Source organism: Bos indicus x Bos taurus, chromosome 16, assembly GCF_003369695.1.
Source record: "Bos indicus x Bos taurus breed Angus x Brahman F1 hybrid chromosome 16, Bos_hybrid_MaternalHap_v2.0, whole genome shotgun sequence".
Lineage (NCBI taxonomy): Eukaryota > Metazoa > Chordata > Mammalia > Artiodactyla > Bovidae > Bos > Bos indicus x Bos taurus.
Genome location: NC_040091.1, coordinates 61,391,136 through 61,415,164, shown reverse-complemented (window position 1 = coordinate 61,415,164; position 24,029 = coordinate 61,391,136). Strand labels below are relative to the sequence as shown.

Genomic DNA, 24,029 nt, shown 5'->3' with positions numbered 1-24,029 from the left:
AGGGGACAAGGGTTCAATCCCTGGTCAGGGAACTAAGATAAGCACATGCCTCATGGTGTGGCCAAAAAGAAAAGGAAAAAACAACAACAACAACAACAACCCACGGAAGAACTGGGTTGGTTTCATCCTGCCAATCTCAACTCTTTTTAAGGAATGGAAGAATCCAGTTTTGAAAGCTTGGATTACTTTATTTTTGCTTGAAAGATACATTCTTCAAAGACGCAGGCTGTGTTTTCGTTTTTGACATTTGCTTACTGGAAAGAAGCTCTGTGTTACAAGTGGTCGCATGGGCCCTGGTATGACTCTCAGTGAAGAGCCTTCATTCTCTTGGTCATAGAAGTTGTTATCCATGAGGATGTGATGGGGCTCATCATTTTGATGGGCCGTTTGGTGGACAGCAAGGGGAAAAGCCTCTTCCCTGGTATTTCCACGCCGTGACTCTTGTTATCCATGAAATGTGTGAGTCGAGACTGACTTCGAAGCATCTGCAGCAGATGTGGGAGTTAGCCATCTCTCTCCTTCAAGGGGCTGAAAAATATCTCCTGGTAAGGAGCTAACCCTGTAATGCCTAGGGAAGCAATTAGCAAGATTTTTGTTGAAATGGTGTCAGACATGATACCCAAAGCTGTCCATGAGCAGATTATTACTTATCAAGAAGATAGTTAAGCTGAAGTGAAGTGAGTGAAGTCGTTCAGTCCTGTGTGACCCCATGGACTCTAGCCTACCAGGCTCCTCCGTCCATGGGATTTTCCAGGCAAGAGTACTGGAGTGGGTTGCTGAAGATCTCCAGGGTATCTTCCTGACCCACAGATTGAACCCGGGTCTCCCGCATTGTGGGCAGACGCTTTATGGTCTGAGCCACCAGGGAAGCCTCTGTACCAAGAAGCTAAGCCGAAGAACTCCAGAAATTCAAGGTGTACATGGCCCCTCGTAGAAAGTTCTGAGTATCAGACTTTAATCATTCCCATTATGCACTTGGAAGAAAAACCTGAAAATAGCTAAAGCAGACTCTACAGGAAAAAGAGGCAATATCGTGTGATTCCTACCTTTCCAGAGACCGCAGATGAAAGTGGATCACCGTTGACTAAGGAGTCGGCAGCCTCAGAGCTCCCTACAGGGTGCAGCATGCTCACAGGGGCTCAATGTGTGGTGGGCGCTAACCATGAGCAGAGGATGGCGCACCTACATGTGTGGGAATGCACACAAGTTCATGCAGAAACAACCCCTGTACCTTTCCTGGAAAAGTAGGTGAAGAAAGCTCCACCAGCTCTTCTCTACTGAGATCCTCCCAAATACCAAACAGCTGGCCTGGTTGTATACTCCTGTGTCCTGTTCATCGGTTTACTTGGAATGACAGGTGCTTCTAAACATGTAGTCCCAGGTATTTACAAATGGTTCTGAGCTGAGTGGGTTGTGTCACTAGTTAGTGTCTTGTACTTCTTACGTGTGTCTTCAAACTGTTCAGGAATCCCAAGTTCTTTTGGATATTCTGGGTACCATTAATATTTGGTTTAAAAACAGGTTTTGTCTGTGACACACATTTTCTCTCCATGCTTTCTTTTTCAGGCTAATACTAAGCTGAAATGATATTAAAAGAAGAAAAATTGGGAGGTGTTATAAACTTTGAGGGACCCTGTTATAGATGCTATTAAGATGGGATTCCTTGACATACTACAGGTTCTTTGGCTTTTCAGATCAGAACCACTGCTGACCGTTCCCACCTTTGTGATCCCTTAAAACACATCTCAGAAAAGTAAAATAAGACTACTTTGACTTTCTTATGTCTGTGCTACTACTCGAAGACTAAAAATGAACGAGATTGAGAGTGATATGAGCCAGGTCACTGGCCGGGCATGTGGGGTGTTGAATGTTATCCTGGGATCGCTTAGTAGCATTTTTCTAATTCCTGCCATTTCTTTCATTTCTTTTTTAGGACATGCTCAAGTTCTTGCATGCTTTAGGACTCTTTGATTTCACTCTGTGTTGCTAGAATTGAATCCACCCACCTGCTCCTCCTTCCTCTCAAGTCTGAGTCGTCAGCGTCTTTAAAGTTGTGGTGATGAAAGTATGGCCCTTGGCTCCCAGTGTGGGGGCCACCTCAAGATCCTTTCATAGCAGAGCCCCTCAGCTTCAGATGCTTTTGCTACTCAGATGTTATTTACTTTTTTCATCATGTTAACATTTAAACTGATGGTGCAAAGGCAGTGGCAGGTTAAACCGCTCGTGTCTTTCCCTAAATCAAGGCAGCGGCACCAAAACCATTCCTCCCTCGTGGTGAAAAAGAAAAAGAATCACGTTCCCTTCAGATTGTTCTTCGTGAAACAGTAAAAGAAATATTAATTTTATCTAATCTTGATTCCCAATAACACTTTTCCTTTTCTAAAAAAAAAAAATAGTTGGTCTCTCTCTCTCTCTTTTTTTTCGCTGTTGTATGCACCCTGTGGGATCTTAGTTCCCTAACTAGGAATCAAACCTGGGCCCCCGGTGGAAGTGCAGAGTCCTAACCACTGGACTGCCTAGGAAGTCCCAACTTTTCCTCACTTTTTAAAAGTTATGATTAGCCAACAATAAAACTGACTCTTTTTAGTGTATACTTCTGTGAAATTTGACAAATGCATGTAGTCAGTAACCACCACTCCACAAGTAAGTTGTAGGACAGATCCATCACCCCTAGAAGTTTCTCTCTGTCCCCCTCCCGCCATGTCCAGCACCTGGCAACTACTGATGTGTTTTCTCTCCCTATAGTTCTGCCTCCTCCGTAATGTTACAGAAATGGAAGCATACATTGTGTGGCCATCTAACTTCTTACACTTTGCATGATACGTTTTGGGATTTGTCTTTATTGTTGCATGTAGGCATGGTTTGTTCCTTTTTATTGCTGAGTACTATTCCATTGTGAAGGTGTACCAGAGCCGTCCATTCCTTGGTTGAAGGACATTTGGCTTGTTTTCAGTTTTTGGCTATTATGACTAAAACCACTGTAAGAATTTGCAGGTTGTTGTGTGAGTGTGTGTGTTTTTGTGTCGTCTTGAAGTGGCGTTGTTGGGTCATATGGTAAATGTACGTTTTGTATGTTTAATTTTAAGAAACGACTACACTGTTTTCCAAAATGGCTGTACAAGTTTGTGTTGCCGCCAGCAATCCATGAGAGTTCCAGTTACTCCACCACCTGGTCAGCACTTGGCATTGTCGGTTGGTTGTGTGAGGCCATTCCAAGTTTGTAGTGGTATCTCATTATGGATTTACTTTGCATTTTTCTAATGACTAAAGGGATTGGGCATCATTTCATGTGCTTACTTGTCACTTGTATGTTATCTTTAGTGAAGTGACTGTGCAGATCTTTTGGCCTCCCCCCTTTTTTTTTTTTTAAGAAATCAGCTCCGTTTTCTTTTTTAAAGATTTGTTTGTTTATTTTGGAATGTGCTGGGTCTTCACTGTGCCCATTTTTTTAATTGGGTTTGTTTAAGTTTTGAGAGTTTAATATATATATATATGTATATTGTAGATACAAGTTATTTAATCAGAAGTGTAACTCACAGTTGTTTTCTCCCAACCTCAGTACACACTTTAATATTCTTTGTGACAGCATGAGAGAGTGCATGGGGCACTTTTGCTGTATTGTAAGATGACTGACTCCAGCGAAGGCACTTCCGTGATGCAGTAACAAGCTGAAATAGCTCACTTTTTCCTCCACAGAATCTCATTTTTTTCTTCAAAAAATGACTTGCAGACTGGTTATTGAGACTTGCATATGCTCACAAGGATCAAAATTATCCATTAAAAACCTTGAGATTTTCTCAAAAATGAATGAGGTGAACCTGTCACTTCTTGGAAAACAACTGACAATATTTTTACGGATGATGAAATTAGAGCCTTTTTAAAAAAAAGAATTTGGGAAGCTTGATTCAACTTGTATCATGTTACAGATTCCAAGTAGTTAAAGTTTTTGTAGTGGGATTGGTGGTGATACTCTTGTATGATTTTGGATGTTGTGTAATGAAATGAGTCAGCATTTGGAAGATCTTTGATGCTTGGTAAAATGCTTTGCAAATGAGCAGTACATGATGGGTGAAAGAGGCATTCACTGTAGAAGATGGAGCAGTGAGTTGCAGTGTACGAGGTGTTCACAGGGTCTTTGGTGCAGTTGCAGCTTCATATTGCCGCTAAGCTTTAAGAAACTGCCACTTGTCAAGTTTTCTTAGAGCGACAAAAAAGAATATCCACAATTATCTGAAAAGACTGTTAAAGTACTCCTCGCTTTTCCAACTATATATCTGTATGAGGCTGGATTTCTGTCATATGCTTCAACCAAAACGTATGTAAACAGTCAGTGTAAAAGCAGTTGTAAGAATATACCTGTCCTGCTGTTAAACCAGATATTTGCAAAATGTGCAAAATGTGAATCAAAGATTTGCAAAAATGTGAATCAGTGCCAGTCTTCTCACTAAATATTTTTGTTTTAGAAATTTTTTGCAAAACATTAACATACAGTAATTTCATTGTAATGTTTTATTAATTGGTAAATATTTAAAAATATGTTTGAATTTCTAATATGGTAAATGACAACAGATAAAGAGCCCACATCAAAATAAGTTCTTTGGGGGTCTTCAGTAATTTTGAAAAGTGCAGAAGAGCCCTGAGACTGAAAAAGTTTATGGATTAGCGCTTAAGAGTTTAATTCCAGCATCCTAGTTGTCTGGTGGTGGTAGAGAATGTGGTATGCTCCAGCCTGAGACTTCTAGTTTTCAAAAAGCGGATTCATTTCGATATTTGGCAAAACTAATACAATATTGTAAAGTTTAAAAATAAAATAAAAAAAATAAAGTGATTAACTTAAATCATTAAAAAAAAAAACAAAAAGCAATTCAGAATTCAGATTTCCTTTACAGAACTGGTAATTTTTATGTCCTTTAGAATGAGATATATCGTCTTAGATAACTTTTTAACTCTGCCTTCTATTATCAGAGAAGGTATTCAACACAATTCAACACAAACTTCCCTTCACCAAGTACTTCATATTATGGGAAAATGTATGCCCTTTTCTTTACCAGATCAGCCAGAAACCTCAATAAAGAGTAAAAATAGTAGATTTGCATCTCAGTTACTTAGTCCTTCCTCTTTCTGTCTCAGATAGAGTTTCTCTTTAGCACTGAAAGCATAGGGCTGATGTGAGAGGAGCAATGAGGGGACTTGTTGAACCCATGAAAAGTACTTGCTGAACATAGTAGACTGTTCCTGGTAGATTGATTGTGGGCCACAGAGCTCAGTGATTTATTCAGCTGGATCCAGTGTCTATAATTCTGTATTTAACATTCAGCTTTTTAGCTCTCATCAGTATTCACAGTCCAAGATATTATAAGGTACCTTTTTTCATTTTGTTAGTGCTGTCTCCTCTGACACCTGAAATGTCAGAGGGAATAGGATGCGTGCAGCTCCCTGTTTTAAAGCCATAGGCAACAAGCACACTGATTGAACACCCAGAAGAGTCGGTTAAGAAATCATGGAAGGATCATAACAGGTATCTTAGTTTAGGAGCATGAAGGTTATAATCTTTGTACACAAGAGACCATGATTATAAAATGACTCCTTTTTGGCTTTTATACATGGTAGTGTTAGATTATAACATTTAATGGTAGATATTGGCCCAATGGTGGGGAGAAAGGTTTTTAAGACCTTGTGGCTGTTATCTATAATCTAAAAGAAAACAGACCGTAGTACTTAATGGCCTAGTCTCACCCCCTGAACTTGAAGCACACTAATCTTCTGTGCAGAGTAGAAAGTACAATAGAGATATATAAAGCTAATACTGCTGGGGAATCTTCTAATGAGATTTTGAATTTTAAAATGTCTCAGGTTAAAATACTTACCTTCTAAAAGATGAGCTGTATAACAGTAACTCTTCTATCTACCCTTTTTTACCCCCCTTTCCCAGCAGTCTTCCTAAGGAAAAGAAAGTTGTTTTAGAATCTTCATCTGAATATAAATTACTTTGCACCAACTAGCAGCATGTGTGAATGTTAATGGTCCTTTAGTTAATTTGTATTATAGCTTCTTAGATTACTTTTAAGTATGGTCTGTTAGAAAAATTAAATTTTGTCCTTTACAAAATTTAAAGGACACCCTGGTGGCTCAGATGGTAAGGAACCCACCTGCCAATGCAGGAGACACAGGAGACGCGGGTTTGATCCCTGAGTTGGGAAGATCCCCTGGAGAAAGAAATGGCAACCCACTCCAGTATTTTTGCCTGGAAAATCCCACCGACAGAGCAACCTGGGGTTGCAAAGGATGAAACGACTGAGCGGCTAGCAGTTTCACTTTACGAACAAACTTGATGTTATAGCTGCTTAAGTTGTGGCTGTTTTATTTTGAAATCAACTGAAAACATAATACTCAGACTATTATTTTAAAATTTTGAATTTTGATATTTGTCCATGAAGAGCCTTCTGTAATAACGGAGAAACACTTTGGGGAATGGTGGTTCATTGCTGAGGGTGGGGTCTGATTGTAATGGTTAACATAAGTCTTGTGTTAACTTGTTCATAGTAAGCGTTGTCTCATTTCTCTCCTTTCCCTTTACCTGGTTACAGAGAGGTTCAGAAAGCAGTCAACACTGCACAGGGATTGTTTCAGAGATGGACAGAGCTCCTCCAGGACCCATCCACAGCCACGAGGGAAGAAATCGACTGGACCACCAACGAGCTGAGGAACAACCTCCGGAGCATAGAGTGGGACCTAGAGGACCTCGACGAAACCATCAATATCCTTTTCTGAGGCATCTGTGCCATGTGAGGCAGACAGGCAAATGGACAGGTTTTCATTCAGATGTCTCAAATACACAGATTAGATATTTCCTTTTATCATTGATTGATGTTGCTCTTATTTGTACCATGGCACACTTAAAATCATTGCCCAGGAGGCTAAGGTAGAGTAATCAAATTCTGCTTCAGTGCATGACAGATTCTGCAACATAGAGGCCGCGTAGCGCAGTGGCTTTGAGCTTGGACCCTGTAGTCAGACTGGGTGTTCAAGTCCTGCCTCTGCCAGTTGCTAACTGTGACTCTGGGCACTTTGCTTTTCAGTAGAACCTTAGGTAACAGTTGTACCTAGCTCATACGATTGTTGAAAGTTTATCAGGTAAAGAGCTTAGGATAGTGCCTGACCCAGTGAACTTTCTTTTTTGTTGTTGTTGAGTCATGCAGCCTGTGGGATCTTAGTTCCCCAACTAGGGATCAGACTGTGCCCCCTGCATGCCTGCTTTGGAAGCTCAAAGTCCTAACTACTGGACTTGCGTGAAGTCCCCACAGAGAGCTTCTGTGAGTGTTAGCTGTCATTATTTTGAGGAGGTGTATACAGACCAATATCGTACATTGTAATTAGAGATCAAAAGAAAATCTTTCCCCAGACTTTCCTGTTCAGTGCCAGTGAGCGTTAGAGAAGCATCTTGTCCCATGAAACTGCACTTATTAAAGCAGATCTATGTGCCAAGTCATGCTATTGATGTTAAGTAAGTTCGCTGATATGATGGATGAACCAGGGAACTGTAAAAGTTGGATTACATGGCCGTTTTTTCAACTGGAAATATTCAGTCATAACTTTAGATTGAAGATATGCCATTTGCATGTTCTGAGGCCTGTTTTGTTTTTTGAGTGTAACAAAACATAAAGGAAACCAGATTTTGTCCGGATCAGTCTATAGTCAGCACACAGGTTCATATAGAGTTGACTTGTGGAGTGGATAATTTCTTTTCATCAAAATGACCCTGGGGTACCTTTTAAATTATTAAAAGACAGATATGTTCTCTAAAACTAGTGGAAGAGAAATATGTGAAGGGGTGGGAGCAAAAGCACCCTTACAGGGAGATATGTCCTACCTCGAGATAGGAGGGAAGAGAAAAAGATTGGGGGAGATAGAGAAATTGTGAGATAAAGAGAACAAAAGTTTTAATAGATATCGTCATTCAGCAAATAGTCACTGAGTGTGCTATGTGCTGGACATCTTGCTAGTTCCTGAGATTGGATTGATAAGCAAAAGTGTACCGACCCTTGTAGAACTTATGGTGGGGGTAGAAGGGGGCTTGGAGGAGGAAGAACAGACATTAGTCAAATATTATTACAAACGCATCCTTGCGGACGATAAGAGATGAGTACAGAGAGCCATGGAGTGACCCAGGGTCGGGGTGAAAAGAGCAGGGAAGCCTCGGAGAAGAAGCCTCGATTTCTAGATTAAGAAGCAGAGTTAGCATCTTGACAGAAGTGGGATGGTTGGGAATGGCAAATGAAAACGGCTTGCAATCGCTGTCCTGGGAAAGATGATCTGGAGTCAAAACAGTGGTAGGCACGTGGAAGAGCCTAGCTCAGCTGTGGCCGGACACCTGTGGGTTTGTAGTGAACCCAGGCAGGTCACCTCTGCCTTGGGGCACAAGGAACCCTGTCTAGCTGTGGGCAGAGAAAGTTTGAGGATGATCAGTGTAAGTTGACTGTGTGTTCAGAAATTGGGCCAGATTTTATTGCTTGCTTGTGAGAGATCTGCGGTTTAACACTGATGTTGGCTGTTAGGTTTTGGCTGATGAAATTGCTTTACCTTGACTTTTTGACCCACGCATAGTTGAAGCAAATCCTAGGAAATTCAACCTTGATGCAACCGAATTGAGTATAAGAAAAGCCTTCATCACAAGTACTCGGCAGGTTGTCAGGGTAAGGAGTGAAATCTTATTGTGTTACTTGTGCAAGAAAAAGCCAGACTGTTCCAAACTCTTTCCCTTAATGTAAACTACTAGGTCAGCTATAAAACTCCTCCTTAAGTGAGTTAAATGACAGTTTCCACATATAATTTCTCTGATAGAAAAAAATCTATTGTTAATATCATCAGGCTTATTTCTCAGAGCAAAAATGAGGGGATAGACTGCTGGCTTTGGGAAGGTTATTGTGTCCTTCCTGTCCATCTGTCTCACTCTTCCAGACCAGTTGTCTTTTTTCCTCTTTATTTCTTAGTATGCTGTGTTCCTAGACAAAAAGAAGAACTATGGTAGAAACCATTTGGTTTCCTGATTGATTGGTAATCACTTTGCATTGTGAAGAGTGCTCTTACTGGGTTTGGATGGCGGCCTCTTCTACCATCTGAATTGCTTCTGGAACTCTTGCAACCCAGTTACTGACATTTCCATATACAACTGCTTGACAGCCTTTCGGGAGTTATCCAGAGCAAGCAAGCAATCATCAGCCTATAAGAAATCAATCCAAGGGAAAAAAATCTTTAGTCTCAGATTATTTTGATATTAACCTATTGTTAAAAAGACCTAAGAGAAAATAGCATGTAAGTGAAGTATCATTAAGATATGTTTGTATTTTGAAACTATATGGCTAAGCCAGTTGATTAGCATAACTAGATGTAAGAGAACCAGCTGTCTTTAACATATGTACTAGAAAGCAGCTTCCTTGAATAAAAAGACTTGGGATCATACCAGTGCTAACATATGGCTTTTTAAGAGTCATCTTAGGCAGGAACCTTGCTATGTGTTTGCCAAAGACTCCGTGTCATGTGATTTCCTTTTGAAATTATTTCAAATGGTAGGTTATCACTGAGCTTTAAACGATTCTTATTCCTTGTTTTACTCATTAGTTGCCTTTCTGTATCCATATACCTAAAAATTGTTTAGAAATAAACCCATGTTTATGGGGTGGTAACCTATTTAGATCTAGGAGCCCCATCTATGGGTTTCTCTGGTGGCTCAGTTATAAAGAATCTGCATACCAACACAGGAGACTCAGGAAATGTGGATTTGATCCCTGGGTTGAGAAGATCCTCTGGAGGAGGAAATGACAACCTGCTCATGTATTCTTGCCTGGAAAATCCCATGGACAGAGCAACCTGGGGGCTACAGTCCATGTGGGGTGGCAGAGACACTACTGAGTGACTGAGCACTCAAGCATGTATTGAGCATGTACACCCCATCTATACAGTGAACATTTGGGTTAGACATTCCTAGTCTCTAGCCAGTTCAGAGGATATTCTGATAAGGAAGCCCTGTTGTTAGGTGGTATATTGTTGGGTAGCGCAAACAATTTCCCAGTTACTTACTTTATAAATATAGTGTGTGCTTTTTAAATTTTTTGTGATAGGTTTTTCTGAAGATGACTTCTGTAGATGTTGATATTTAAATGATGCCTTGCAGTGATGCATATATTCTTGACTTTAATCATTATATTTATTCTTTCTGCAAGGTAGTACTTAGAAGTTCTGCACATTGAAATTCAGAGGTCAATACAGTAAACGTTAAGTGAGTTGGTATAATTGAAAGTGTAATCCAAAGTTCATTTTCTAGTATTTGAAAAGCTTTTTAAAGTATGTTCTTTGCAATAAGTATTCTAAATCATCTATACTTCACAATGTTGCAGAGTCCTTTTAGAGTTGAAAGCTAAAGTAGACTCAAAACGGTGTGATCCAACTGAATGTGTTAGAGTTTTTGGTCCGCCTTCTAATTTGGAAGCTGTTACTATTTGCCAGTGGTGGGTTAATAGTACCTAACTGATTTTTTGCTTCTCTGATTTTAATAAATTCTAGTTGAGGTTTTGTGTAAAAAAAGAAGTGGTAATTGACAGTAACTTGATTTTTTTTTTAAAAGCATTGTGTTGATTCAGTATTGTTATATTCAACTAGACAATATTTGTATCCAGAGCTCTCTGAGTTCCACTTCAAGGACACTGATAGCATAGGTTCAGAGAGTTAGCATTTTGGGTAAATGAAACACAAGGCCAGGCTCAGATTAGGACTTTGTACACCACAAGTTTATGCAAGCTCCTTGGTTACCAGTGTCAGTTCGATGTCATTCAGTCGCTTGAAGGACTGCATTTTGATGCATTTGTGCCAATTGTGCTTTCTCCTTCCTTGGGCAGGCAGTGGTACGTTACACATTTTTTGTAGCTGTTCTGTCTGAAGAACTAAACCTCTATCTCGGTTTCTTCTCAATTAATGTCCACTGTTTTTGCTTTTAAATAAGTCATTTGTATTTAAAGAGTCTTGTGTATGTTTTTCCAAGTGTCTTTTTAGTTTGTGCAGTTTTTATTAAGTCTTACCAGCAGTTTTTTACTAAAGAAAACAAAGTGAAGTGAATTCGCTCAGTCGTGTCCAACTCTTTACGACTCTATGGACTGTTTCCCCTCATGCTCCTCCGTCCATGGGGATTCTCCAGGCAAGAATACTGGAGTGGGTTGCCATTTCCTTCTCCAGGGGATCTTCCCAACCCAGGGATCGAACCCAGGTCTCCCACATTGCAGGCAGGCTCTTTACCCTCTGAGCCACCAGGGAAGCCCAAAGAAAGCAAACATTTGTGGAGTTGCCTATATATCAGAGATTTCACATGTGATATATTTGTGTTATGGAGATCTATTGCAGAAGTGACATTGGGTTAATTTAATAGTGAAAGGTTTTTGTAGTCAATGGCAAAATAATGAATAAGAAGTGAGAGGACATGAGTTCTAGGCTCCCCTGAGACCTCAGTAAATTTTCAGCATGGCAAGTCATGTAGCCTCTCTCGATCTCAGTTTTCTTTAACAAGTAAATGATCCTCACTAACTGCAACTTTCTGAACTTTCAAAGGCAATCAAAACTATAGCACCCTCTCCCCAAAATCCATCTCTTCAAATCTAAGAATTGTTTATAGTCAGTTATAAGTCATGATAGAAATGGCTTTGGTTAATCAAAAAGAGTGAGGCATACTGTGTCACTACAAATGACGCTGGGATGTGAGTCCTCTGCGCGGGAAGCACTGGGATTTCCAGCGTGTTATTCACTCAGCTTGGAAGATGGCGCAAAATGAGAACAGCATACACAGCAAGTTGTTTCATTTATTTGTTGTTTTTTTTGACAAGTGACCCATATTTTATCAGTACTAACTGCTTATTGACTGCTTATTCTAAAAGAAGATGAGTTTTAATTATGTTTTTGGCATGACAGGTGTTACAAAATACTCAAAACTGTTTAGCAATGTAACTTAAAATCCCAGATCCTAATAAGGTGATCTGTGGCATGGTATCTGGCAGTTTTTACCCTGCATAAAGAAAGGACCATCTTGAAAGTGAAAGCCACAGCTCTTTGCCTTTTGCAATGCCAAACACAGGATGCGCACCACACAGCTCTGAGGTTACTGACTGTCGGAGCTAACACACACTCACACATACACACACATTTTATTAAACGGAAAACTTAAAAATGGAAACCTTTAAATGTGTGTTTCATTAAAGTAATGCATGCCCATTTTAAGGGCTTCCCAGGTGTTGCTAGTGATAAAAAACCTGCCTGCTAATGCAGGAGACATGGGTTTGATCCATGGATTGGAAAGAGCCCCTGGAGGAGGGCATGGCAAACCACTCCAGTATTCCTGCCTGGAAAATCCTATGAACAGAGAAGCCTGGCGGGTACAGTCCATGGGGTCACCAAGAGTCAGACCCAACTGAAGCGACTGAGCACATGCACACACATGCTTTTAAAGAGAATTAGAAAAATTTTACAAAAACAAAAAATAGAAAAAGAAACCTAAACTCAAAATACAACACAAAAACAGAACTTTGTTTTATTTGTCCATATTTGTGATTATACTGTTATGTAATCATAAGCGTTTTTAAGTTTTAAAATTAAAAATAATCTGTACTTTAAAAAAAATGCAAATAATTTTGATGAATAAGAAAGGTGAAAATGTGCCTCCATTCTATAATTCCACTCTATAAAAATAATCAGTTTTATCTGTTTTTTCTAGGCATTTCTATAAAACGAAATTGAAATATATTTTTAAAAGAAATGATATATTAGTTTGTAATTTTATATGTAAAAATATTGTGGACATAGTTTTATATCAATACAGATACATGCTGTCTAATAGAAATACTAAAGTACAAGCTATCTTTAATTTTCTAGTAGTCATATTTAAAAAATAAAAAGAAACTGGTAAGGAGAAGGGGGCGACAGAGGATGAGATGGTTGGATGGCATCACCAGCTCAATGGACATGCTGCTGCTGCTGCTAAGTCACTTCAGTCATGTCCGACTCTGTGCGACCCCATAGACGGCAGCCCACCAGGCTCCTCTGTCCCTGGGATTCTCCAGTCAAGAACACTGGAGTAGGTTGCCATTTCCTTCTCCAATGCATGAAAGTGAAAAGTGAAAGTGAAGTCGCTCAGTCGTGTCCGACTCTTCGAGACCTCATGGATTTCAGCCTACCAGGCTCCTCTATCCATGGGATTTTCCAGGCAAGTGTACTGGAGTGGGATGCCATTGCCTTCTCCGTCAATAGACATAAGTTTGAGCAAAACTCCAGGAGATAGTGAAGGACAGGAAAGCCTGGTGTGCTGCAGTCTATGAGATCACAAAGAATCAGACACAACTTACCTAATGAACAACAACAAACTTAATATATTTTATTTAAATTAGTATACCCAGAAGACTGTTACTTAAACATGTAATCAATATTAAAAAAATTGAGATTTCTATAAAGTTTTAAAAAATTTTTTACTAAAACTTACAAATTTGGCATATATTTTATATTTAAGCATATCTCAATTCAGAACTGAGCTTTTCATTGGAGATACTTCATCTGTATTTAGAGTTTATAAAACTTACAGTTGAAAAGGTTGATTTACTGGAAAATAGCCAGATTTTCCAGACATATGTGAAAGTTTTCCCAGTAACTAAATTTAAATCTAAATTAATTAAAATTAAGTCAAAAGTTTAATTCCTCCGTTGTACTAACTCCATTTGACGTGCTCAGTGCATAACCGTAGTTGGCTGACAGCTATTGGACAGAGTAGATTTAGAGTATTCTTTTTCATAGTTGCATACTTTATTAATCCCCTACAATGACCCTATAAAATAGCATCTTATATGGAAGAAATAAACACTTTGAAAAATTGAGTAATTTGTCCAACCTTGCATATTTATTAAAAAGCATAACTAAGCTTGAACCCAGGTCTTTGACATGAGAGGCTATGCTCTCTTCTCTAACCTGTTTCTGTTATGATTTGTTTGATCATTGACCCTGTTGGTACGTATTTATGTGGTTAATTTTTGGCAATTACAAACCATACTTCAGGAACTATCTTTGTGAGTGTATCTTGGATATTTAAGTACTAAAAAGTTCAATGAAAATGCCCATTTTAAACACAGATAAATATTTTCAAAGTATCAAGACCTTATCAATGATATTTCTTAATAGCAGAGTGCATATTTTATATTTCCTAATACCTTTGGCAACACTAAGTAGTGTTCATATTTTTCATCTTTCCCACTCTAACCAGGAAAAATATTTCTTAGCTTGTACTTCTTTGATTATTAATGCATTAGTGCATCTTTTCATGTTTGATCATTTGTATTTTTCTGTGAATTGTTCACTGAACTCTCTTCCTAATTGTAATATCTGATACAGATATATCTGATACTATTCTCATGCTTGGATATGATGCTTATTTATTCTTTCACATTATAAATAAAACTGCAGTATACATCTTTGTATATCTGTTTTGGTATATATTTTATATTATTTCCTTAAAGTAAATCCTATTAGAATTACTAATTAATTAATTCTAATTAATATTAGAATTAGTAAAGTAATGCTCAAAATTCTCCAAGCCAGGCTTCAGCAATATGTGAACCGTGAACTTCCTGATGTTCAAGCTGGTTTTAGAAAAGGCAGAGGAACCAGAGATAAATTGCCAACATCTGCTGGATCATGGAAAAAGCAAGAGAGTTCCAGAAAAACATCTATTTCTGCTATATTGACTATGCCAAAACCTTTGACTGTGTGGATCACAATAAACTGTGGAAAATTCTGAAAGAGATGGGAATACCAGACCACCTGATCTGCCTCTTGAGAAATTTGTATGCAGGTCAGGAAACAACAGTTAGAACTGGACATGGAACAACAAGACTGATTCCAAATAGGAAAAGGAGTACGTCAAGGCTGTATATTGTCACCCTGCTTATTTAACTTATATGCAGAGTACATCATGAGAAATGCTGGACTGGAAGAAACACAAGTTGGAATCAAGATTGCCGGGAGAAATATCAATAACCTCAGATATGTAGATGACACCACCCTTATGGGAGAAAGTGAAGAGGAACTCAAAAGCCTCTTGATGAAAGTGAAAGTAGAGAGTGAAAAAGTTGGCTTAAAGCTCAACATTCAGAAAACGAAGATCATGGCATCTGGTCCCATCACTTCATGGGAAATAGATGGGGAAACAGTGGAAACAGTGTCAGACTTTATTTTTCTGGGCTCCAAAATCACTGCAGATGGTGACTGCAGCCATGAAATTAAAAGACGCTTACTCCTTGGAAGGAAAGTTATGACCAACCTAGATAGCATATTCAAAAGCAGAGACATTCCTTTGCCAACAAAGGTTCGTCTAGTCAAGGCTATGGTTTTTCCTGTGGTCATGTATGGCTGTGAGAGCTGGACTGTGAAGAAGGCTGAGCGCCGAAGAATTGATGCTTTTGAACTGTGGTGTTGGAGAAGACTCTTGAGAGTCCCTTGGACTGCAAGGAGATCCAACCAGTCCATTCTGAAGGAGCTCAGCCCTGGGATTTCTTTGGAAGGAATGATGCTAAAGCTGAAACTCCAGTACTTTGGCCACCTCATGCGAAGAGTTGACTCATTGGAAAAGACTCTGATGCTGGGAGGGATTGGGGGCAGGAGGAGAAGGGGACGACAGAGGATGAGATGGCTGGATGGCATCACTGACTCGATGGACGTGAGTCTGAGTGAACTCCGGGAGTTAGTGATGGACAGGGAGGCCTGGCGTGCTGTGATTCACGGGGTCGCAAAGAGTCGGACACGACTGAGCAACTGATCTGATATGATCTGATTAGAATTACTAGGTCAAGGCAGTGGATATTTGTTACAAATATCAAAACTGTTAATACAAAATGCCAAGTTTATTTTCAGAGGGTTGGTTTGCCTTCTAGCCATTGTTCAGGAGCAATAGTTCTTTTTTTTTTTTTTTTAAATACAAATAATTTAAAACTTTAATTCTCTCACAATTCATTTTGATGTCTGTCTTTTCTTTTTCATTTTTTGGCTTTTGTATGACATACATGCATACATGTACACACACACATATATATGTTTCATGTGTCCAGCATTACAATTCAACGTCTGTGTATACTACACAATGATTGCTGCCACTAGTCTAGTTATCATCTTTCACAATACAGTGGACCTTCTTCATTCATTTCACCTACCCACCCCCAACTGCCTCTTCCCTCTGGTAGCCATTAGTGTGTTCTCTGTATTCATCAGTTTGTTTTTGTTTTATTTTGTTCTCTTTTTTTTTTTTAGAATCCATATATGAGTGAAATCATATAATATTTGTCTTTCTCCACCAGAATTATTTCACATGGAGAAATATCTAAGAGGACTCTTGGCATGAGGACTCTTCTATCTAAGATAAAGATATCTTAGCATGATATCTTTAAAGTCTAGCCAGGTTATCATAAATGGCAACATTTTGTTTTTTATGGCTGAATAATGTTCTATTGTATGTATATGTGTATGTACATACTACATCTTCTTTATCTGTTCATCCATCAGTGGGCACTTAGGTTGTTGTCCTATTTTGGCTATTGTAAATGCTTCAGTGAACATAAAAAGGCATATATCTTTTTTAATTAGTATTTTCATGTTCTTCAGTTAAATACCAAGAAGTAGAATAACTTGGTCATATGATAGTTCTATTTTCAATTTTATGAGGCATCTCCGTACTGTTTTCTGTAGTGGTTGCACCAGTTTATATTCCCACTGACAGTGTACAGGGCTTCACCTTTCTCTGTGTACTCTCCAACATTTGTTGTTTCTTGTCCTTTCCATTATAACCATTCTAATGGGCATGAGGTGATATGTCATTGCATTTCCCTAATAATTAGACATGTCGAGCATCTTTTCATGTGTCTCTTGGCCATCTGTTTATCTTCTTTGGAACAGAAGAAATGTCTATTGGGCCTTTGAATGAAGTTTCTGAAAACCAAGCGAGGCCCCAGGGCGAGCTTAGCACGTAGGCTATAAGTAAATAATAAAACCTGCCCGCTTCCTCGCCAAGAACTCCAGGCAAATTTGCACTGAGATGCCACATGAAATGAACACATTTTCTGCCTCCTTGCGCCTGCCGCACCGTCCAGGTCACTCACCGCTGAGCTCTGGCTTTGACTCAAAGCAAGAGGGAAAAAAAGAATACACGGGACTGCATCAAACTAAAAAGTTTCTGCAAAGTGAAAGAAACCATCATCAAAATGAAAAAGTAGCCTACTCAATGGGAGAAGATATTTGCAAATCATGTATCTGATAAGAGGTTAATATTTAAAATATTAGTAAAGTACTCATGCTGCTGCTAAGTCGCTTCAGTCGTGTCCGACTCTGTGTGACCCCATAGACAGCAGCCCACCAGGCTCCCCCGTCCCTGGGATTCTCCAGGCAGGAACACTGGAGTGGGTTGCCGTTTCCTTTTCCAATGCACGAAAATGAGAAGTGAAAGTGAAGTCGCTCAGTCGTGTCCGACCCTCAGCACCCCCATGGACTGCAGCCTCCCAGGCTCCTCTATCCATGGGATTTTCCAGGCAAGAGTACTGGAGTGGGATGCCATTGCCTTCTCCGAAAGTACTTATACAACTCAACAAAAAACAAACATTCTGATTAAAAAGTGGAAAGAGAATATGAATAGACATTTTGTATTCCAAATAGAAATGTGGACAATAGACTTTTTTTTTAACTTTTAATTATATAACAGTATAGAAAAGCGTATACACCTGTATAGAAAAGTATATACACCCCAAGTATACAGTTTGAAGAATTTGTAAACTGATCACAACCATGGAAGCAATACCTGGAAGCATTCCAGAACATTCCCAGCAACCCCCAGAAATCCTCTTGTGTACCTTTACAGTCATTACTCCCCCCTCACTGTCTTACCTTCTAAGAGCAAAAATGTATTCTACAGATAATGTTCAGAGTCCAACTAGAACTTCAAAGTTACTTTTCCCATACAGGTGTGCTGCTGTTTTTATTATGCAACTAATATTCAATAGGACGCTTCCCTGGTGGCTCAGATGGTAAGGAATCTGCCTGCAATGCAGGAGACCCGGGTTCCACCCGTGGGTTAGGAAGATCCCCTGGAGGAGGGCATGGCAACCCACTCCAGTATTCTTGCCTGGAGGATCCCATGGCCAGAGGAGCCTGGCAGGCTACATACAGTCCATGGGGTCACAAAGAATTGGACATGACTGAGTGATTAACACACACACAGTGTTCAGTACTTGTAAAAGGCTATTATAAAGTGTACTGAATGTGTTTTTTAAAATATATTTTTATTTATTGTGTTGGGTTTTAGTTTCATCACGCAGGATCTTTTGTTGGGGCACATGGACACTAGTCACGCTGTGCAGGCTCAGTAGCTCCAAGGTATACGGGATCCCAGTTCCCGGACCAGAGATTGAACCCACATTCCCAGCATTGCTGGACTACCATGGAAGTCCCCCTAAATGCATTTTTCAAAAGCGTGTATCATCCTAGCCAGGGAACAATTCTGATATACTAAATAAGTGAGATTATACTATTCATATTGTTTGATTGAAAATCAGAATGTCATCTTAAACTCTAATTGATAATTAGAAAAGGAATCCTGCAGTCCAGGAGGTAATAGCATAATGGTCTCCTTTGAAGGCTTCTAGAATTTGTGTGGACCAGAGCCTGTCAAACAGCTTCTCATCTGGGAGACTTGTTTTTAAACTGTTCCTTAAGTTTCATTTAGTAAGTAGTTCTGAGTGGGGTCCAGGGACCTGCATTTTTAATAATACCTCAGGTGACTGACTCAGGTAAATCTCAAACATTCAAGAAATATGGCTTATGTCACTGTTTCTCTTGTTTTAAGTATGCCAGTATCTGGATCTTTATGGTGAATACTTTTTTTTTTACTAAGTACATTTTTTCTCAGTTTCTGTGGGTGGCATTCTTTTTTTTTCCTTTTGAGGTTTGTGAACAAATTAACTTAGGTAAAGATTCCTAGAATTTATGGGTTAACTGAGCACCCTCAGATGCCCTACCTCTTGCCCAATATCATGTCCAAGCGTTCCCGTGCCCTCTTGTTGAAGGCTCCCACCTTCAGGGCACTTCTTTCCCATCCTGGGCAGCACTTTAATGTGTGACAGTAAGATGATCTCTTCACTTCTGCTCTGCTTAATTGCCAGCATTTTTCCCAATGAATAACCAGAGTTAACACATGACCCAGAATACTCCACAGCCCTTCTCAGAATACTTTAAGGCTTCCCATTGCCTTAGAACAGGGGCCTGCACTCTGTGGCCCATGAGATCTAAGAATGGTTTTACATTTATTTTTAAAGGGTGGTTTAAAAAAAAACACGACAAAGGCGGAATATTCAATATCTACTTCTTTACAGGACTAGTGTGCCAATCACTGCCTCTGTATAAACTCTAAGCACCTTGATGGCCCTTGCCTGTTTTGGTCAGCCTTGTCCGACTCCCAGCACGCAGTGGCTCCTTCAGCAACGAGTCTTCTCAAAAGCTAAACCATTGAGCCGTTTTGCCTGCAGGCTTTTGAGCTTGCTGTTTCCTTTGTCTGGAATTCTCTGGCTTTGGGCTTGTTCTGTGGTGGGCTGCTTCTAGGCCCTCAGGTCTCGATCAGGTATCATCCCTGTCTTTCTAGAGTGGCGCTCACCCACTGGATTTCAGCCCCATTGACTCCCTTCCTTCTAGAATGGTCGTCACCTTATTGAAGTGTGTGTGTGTGATTGCCATTTGCTGCTGCTTGTCTACCATGATGTGAGCCATGTCAGGCAGGGGCCGTGTCCGTATCATCACTGCTGTGTGCAGGCACACATCGGTCAGTATCTGCTGAGTGAGGGACCGGGCAGACTGAAGGTTGCAGCGAGGTGGTTATCAAACTTCCCATAGTAGGAATTAGGAAATGTGGCACCCTCATCTACCATTCCCTTGTCATGCGTCCTGCAAGAAGTTTGTAAAAGCCTAATACATCAACATTTGTACCTCTAAAGTAGCCTATGAGCCAGCAGAAAAGAATATTTTGGCATCCCTTTTTTTTTTAAAAGAAGACTTATAGTAATCATATACTTAGCTGAAATCATTTTAAGGTATACTGGGTTGTAGTTAAATATGCAGCTGATGGCTCATATTTAATAAAGCGTTTTGCATTAGATTAAGTAATGGGTACATTCCTTTTTCTTTCCATACAAAAAAAATTTTGGTATCACTCTGGAAAATACTGGCATTAGAAATAGTCTATATGTCCCATGAATCCAACTCAGAAATAAAGTGACCTGTTCATCACTATTTGAAAGTATTCTCTGGTGTTTAATGGTAAGTATACTTTAAAGTATGTGGTTTTTTTTTTTTTTTAACATGTATTATACTTGAAGATCGGAGAAGGCAGTGGCACCCCACTCCAGTACTTTTGCCTGGAAAATCCCGTGGACGGAGGAGCCTGGTAGACTGCAGTCCATGGGGTCTCTAAGAGTCGGACACGACTGAGCGACTGCACTTTTCACTCTTCACTTTCATGCATTGGAGAAGGAAATGGCAACCCACTCCAGTATTCTTGCCTTGAGAATCCCAGGGATGGGGGAGCCTGGTGGGCTGCTGTCTCTGGGGTCGCACAGAGTGAGACATGACTGAAGCAACTTAGCAGTAGCAGCAGCATACTTGAAGATGGGCTTCCCGTGTAGCTCAGCTGGTAAAGAATCCGCCTGCTATGCAGGAGACCCCAGTTCGATTCCTGGGTCAGGAAGTTCCCCTGCTGAGGGGATAGGCTATCCACTCCAGTATTCTTGGGCTTCCCTGGCGGCTCAAATGGTAAAGAATCCACCTGCAGTGTGGGAAACCTGGGTTCGATCCCTGGGTTGGGAAGATCCCCTGGTGCAGGGCATGGCAACCCACGGACAGAGAAGCCTGGTGGGCTACAGTGCATGGGGTCGCAAAGAGTCAGACACGACTGAGACTAAGCACAGCATATACTTGAAGATACAAGCATTGAACACAAGCTTTTGTGTGTATGCCCAGGATTGCCATTTACTGGCTGTGTGACCTTGAGAAAGTATCTTAATCTTTTTAGATCTTAGTCTTGTCAACTGTAAAATGAAGGTGATGCCAGCTTCATAGGGTCATTGTGGATAGATCACATAGTGATCTAATGTGTACATGTTTAACAGTGTTTTGGCCTGTGGTAGGTACCCAGGAAGTACTTTCTCTTTCCTCATATTTAAATTTAGTATCCAGGCTACCTCTTTTTAAGGGGATGTCCTTCTCTTTATTTCCTTTATTTTTGAGGCTGAAAATAGAAGGCAAAAAATACTGCCTTTTTGTTTAAAAAGTTAATAATGAATTATGTATATTTTACTAGTGTGCAGAATATCAACCACAGTTTTAAGGATGTTCATTTGTTTTCTGGTCTTCTGCTTATCTCGTTAGGACATGAAAGATCAGATGTCAGCTTCATCTGTGCAGGCGTTAGCTGAGAGGAAAAATAGACAGGTGAGTAAGCGTTGGAATATACAGTATCACAGAAAATACACAGATACGTGGACTTGCAAATTCTGACATCCGTGTATCATGTCTTCAAGCAGACGACCTTGGTGCTGAGCCCGTAGAGATGGCAACAGCCTTCTCCCTCCCCCGCCACACCCTCTGGTTCTCGCCTCTGGGCTCCCATTGCACCCTCTGTGTGCCTCATAGCCCTTGCCACAAGCCATTTATTCTGCACCTGTGGAGCACATTCTGTGTGCCAGGCGCTCTGTTAAGAGCTGTAATTGCTTGCTTTCTTGTCATTTTCTCTGCTGGACCTCAAGCTTCTTTGTGAGTGGGGAGGGATTGTGTCATGGTTTTTCTCTTCTTGTTTTTTAGATTTCTAGCTGCCCATGCGTAGAACGCTCTAGACATTTAATGATTGAAACTTTACATAAAGCATTTGAAGAAACTTAAATATGTGTTAAATCTTTCACTGTTTTATGTATCTTTTTTTTCTTTTTTGATGTGAGGTCCAGTTTTTGTAAGTTATTACAAATAAATTATGAAACCTAATAAATTTCAGAAACCAAAGCCCAGATACTGACACATCAAAAATAAAAGCTACAAGAGACCCAGTCCTTGAATTTAGTAGGCTGATAATTGAAGAAGAGCTCACCATTTTTAATTAACTAGGAACCAGTGGTTTATGATATACTCTTCACTTTATACCTGTAGGTATTTCTTGACCCACTTAATTTTGAAAACAAGTATTCTAAAAGCTTGAAAAGGGAAGAGGACTCTCTAAATATCTTCCAGCTTAACTTCCCTGTTTCCTTCCCCACATGCCACTCTCCATCACTGTTGTTTCCCCATCCACCTTCCTTGCTTGTAACAGTGCAGACAGGAAAAGACACTAGCTAGCCATCCCATCTGGCACTGACTCTCAGAAAAGCTAGTGAGCTAACATAAATAAAATGTGCATTTATGCATAGCCTTTCTGACTGTGGCTGGGAATTTTGTTTTAGGCGATGAGTAAAATATCTTTGGGCTTCCCAGATGGCTCAGTGGTAAAGAATTCACCTGCCAATGCAGGAGACCTGGGTTCTATCCCTGGGACGGGAAGATCCCCTGGAATAGAAAATGGTAATCCACTCCAGTATTCTTGCCTGGGAAATCCCATGGACAGAAGAGCCTGGTGGGCCAGTCCATGGGGTCGCAAGAGTTGGACACAGTCCAAGTATAGGTCCCAGTATCCACCATAGAGTCATTAGAGTCTTTGTATCAAAACGAGCAGGATCCTTTCATCAGCCCCATGACCAGATGGGGCAGAAGCATCCCCCAAAACCTTATGTCTGCTCTACACCCAAGACAGTCACCATCCAGACTCTTGACTAAGGCTCTGGGCTGTGGAAGTTCTCAGGCATCCTGGTCCTCTTCTCATATCTGCCTCAGAACTCAACATACATCCTGAACTTCCCTTAGCAACTAAACGACAACAAAATGTCTTCGAGTCACAGGCGTTCAAGGAATGGAAGGTGGGCAGAGTCCACCTCATAGCTGCTTCCAGCACCAGGTGCTGGGCTGATCCTCACAAAGCCAAGGCCTCCTGCTTTGGCACCTATACTTGGGCTGGTCCCCAGTGCTCTGGGCCCTCTCCGTCTTCTTTCTCACTAACTAACTCCTGGAGGTCAGACCAGGGGAATCTCAACAGCTTCACGGGTGACTCTTAACAGCATGTCATATGCCTACCCAAGTGTAGACCATGGATAAGCTAGGAAAAAATAGCCATGACTGTGGCTGCAGGAGCTCTGATTCTCTATTCATAGCCTAGTGATACACTGTAGACTTTTTCTGACCTTGAAAAAATTGTCACTAGGTCCCAGTATCCACCATAGAGTCATTAGAGTCTTTGTATCAAAACGAGCAGGATCCTTTCAATCAGCCCCATGACCAGATGGGGCAGAAGCATCCCCCCAAAACCTTATGTCTGCTCTACACCCGAGACAGTCATCATCCAGACTCTTGACTAAGGCTCTGGGCTGTGGAAGTTCTCAGGCATCTTGGTCCTCTTCTCATATCTGCCTCAGAACTCAACATACATCCTGAACTTCTTTGAATGTAGACTCTGAAATGTGGCCATTTGGCCGAATTCATGTCTCAAAGTCAGGCAAGGCTAGTGTGGGTATTGAGGGGCTTTGCAGAGAACCAAGGAATCAGTTAGACTTTTAACAGTTCCAGAGCTAAAGGGTACCTGGTAAGAAGTTTTGGCAGCTTTACAAGACAGAAGAATCATAGTCACTAGCTTGGTCCAGTTCTTTGGTTAAAAAGGCTTGTGAGGATCCCAGGCAGGGTTAGCTCACTTTCCTGGCTGGCCTCTTCAATGAAGGAAGACATTCCCAAACTTAACCTTTTCTGACTACAGAATTCCTCAAATTCATACTAGAAAACACAACCCTGGCGTCTGGGAGCCCAGGCGGAGAACTGACATCAGGGCCAACCCTTGTTTGGGTTATCAGGGT

The 24,029-nt window shown here is 40.4% G+C and overlaps 1 protein-coding gene across 1 annotated transcript in view; it reads left to right on the top strand.

The window, feature by feature from the left end:
* STX6 (syntaxin 6) overlaps positions 1-24,029 on the top strand; it is a 51,334-nt gene that overhangs the window by 11,143 nt on the left and 16,162 nt on the right. The window contains exons 2-4 of the mRNA XM_027565497.1: positions 6,588-6,757; positions 8,599-8,693; positions 21,475-21,537. Of these exons, the coding sequence (XP_027421298.1) occupies positions 6,588-6,757; positions 8,599-8,693; positions 21,475-21,537 (328 nt within the window). The remainder of the gene's footprint in view (positions 1-6,587; positions 6,758-8,598; positions 8,694-21,474; positions 21,538-24,029) is intronic.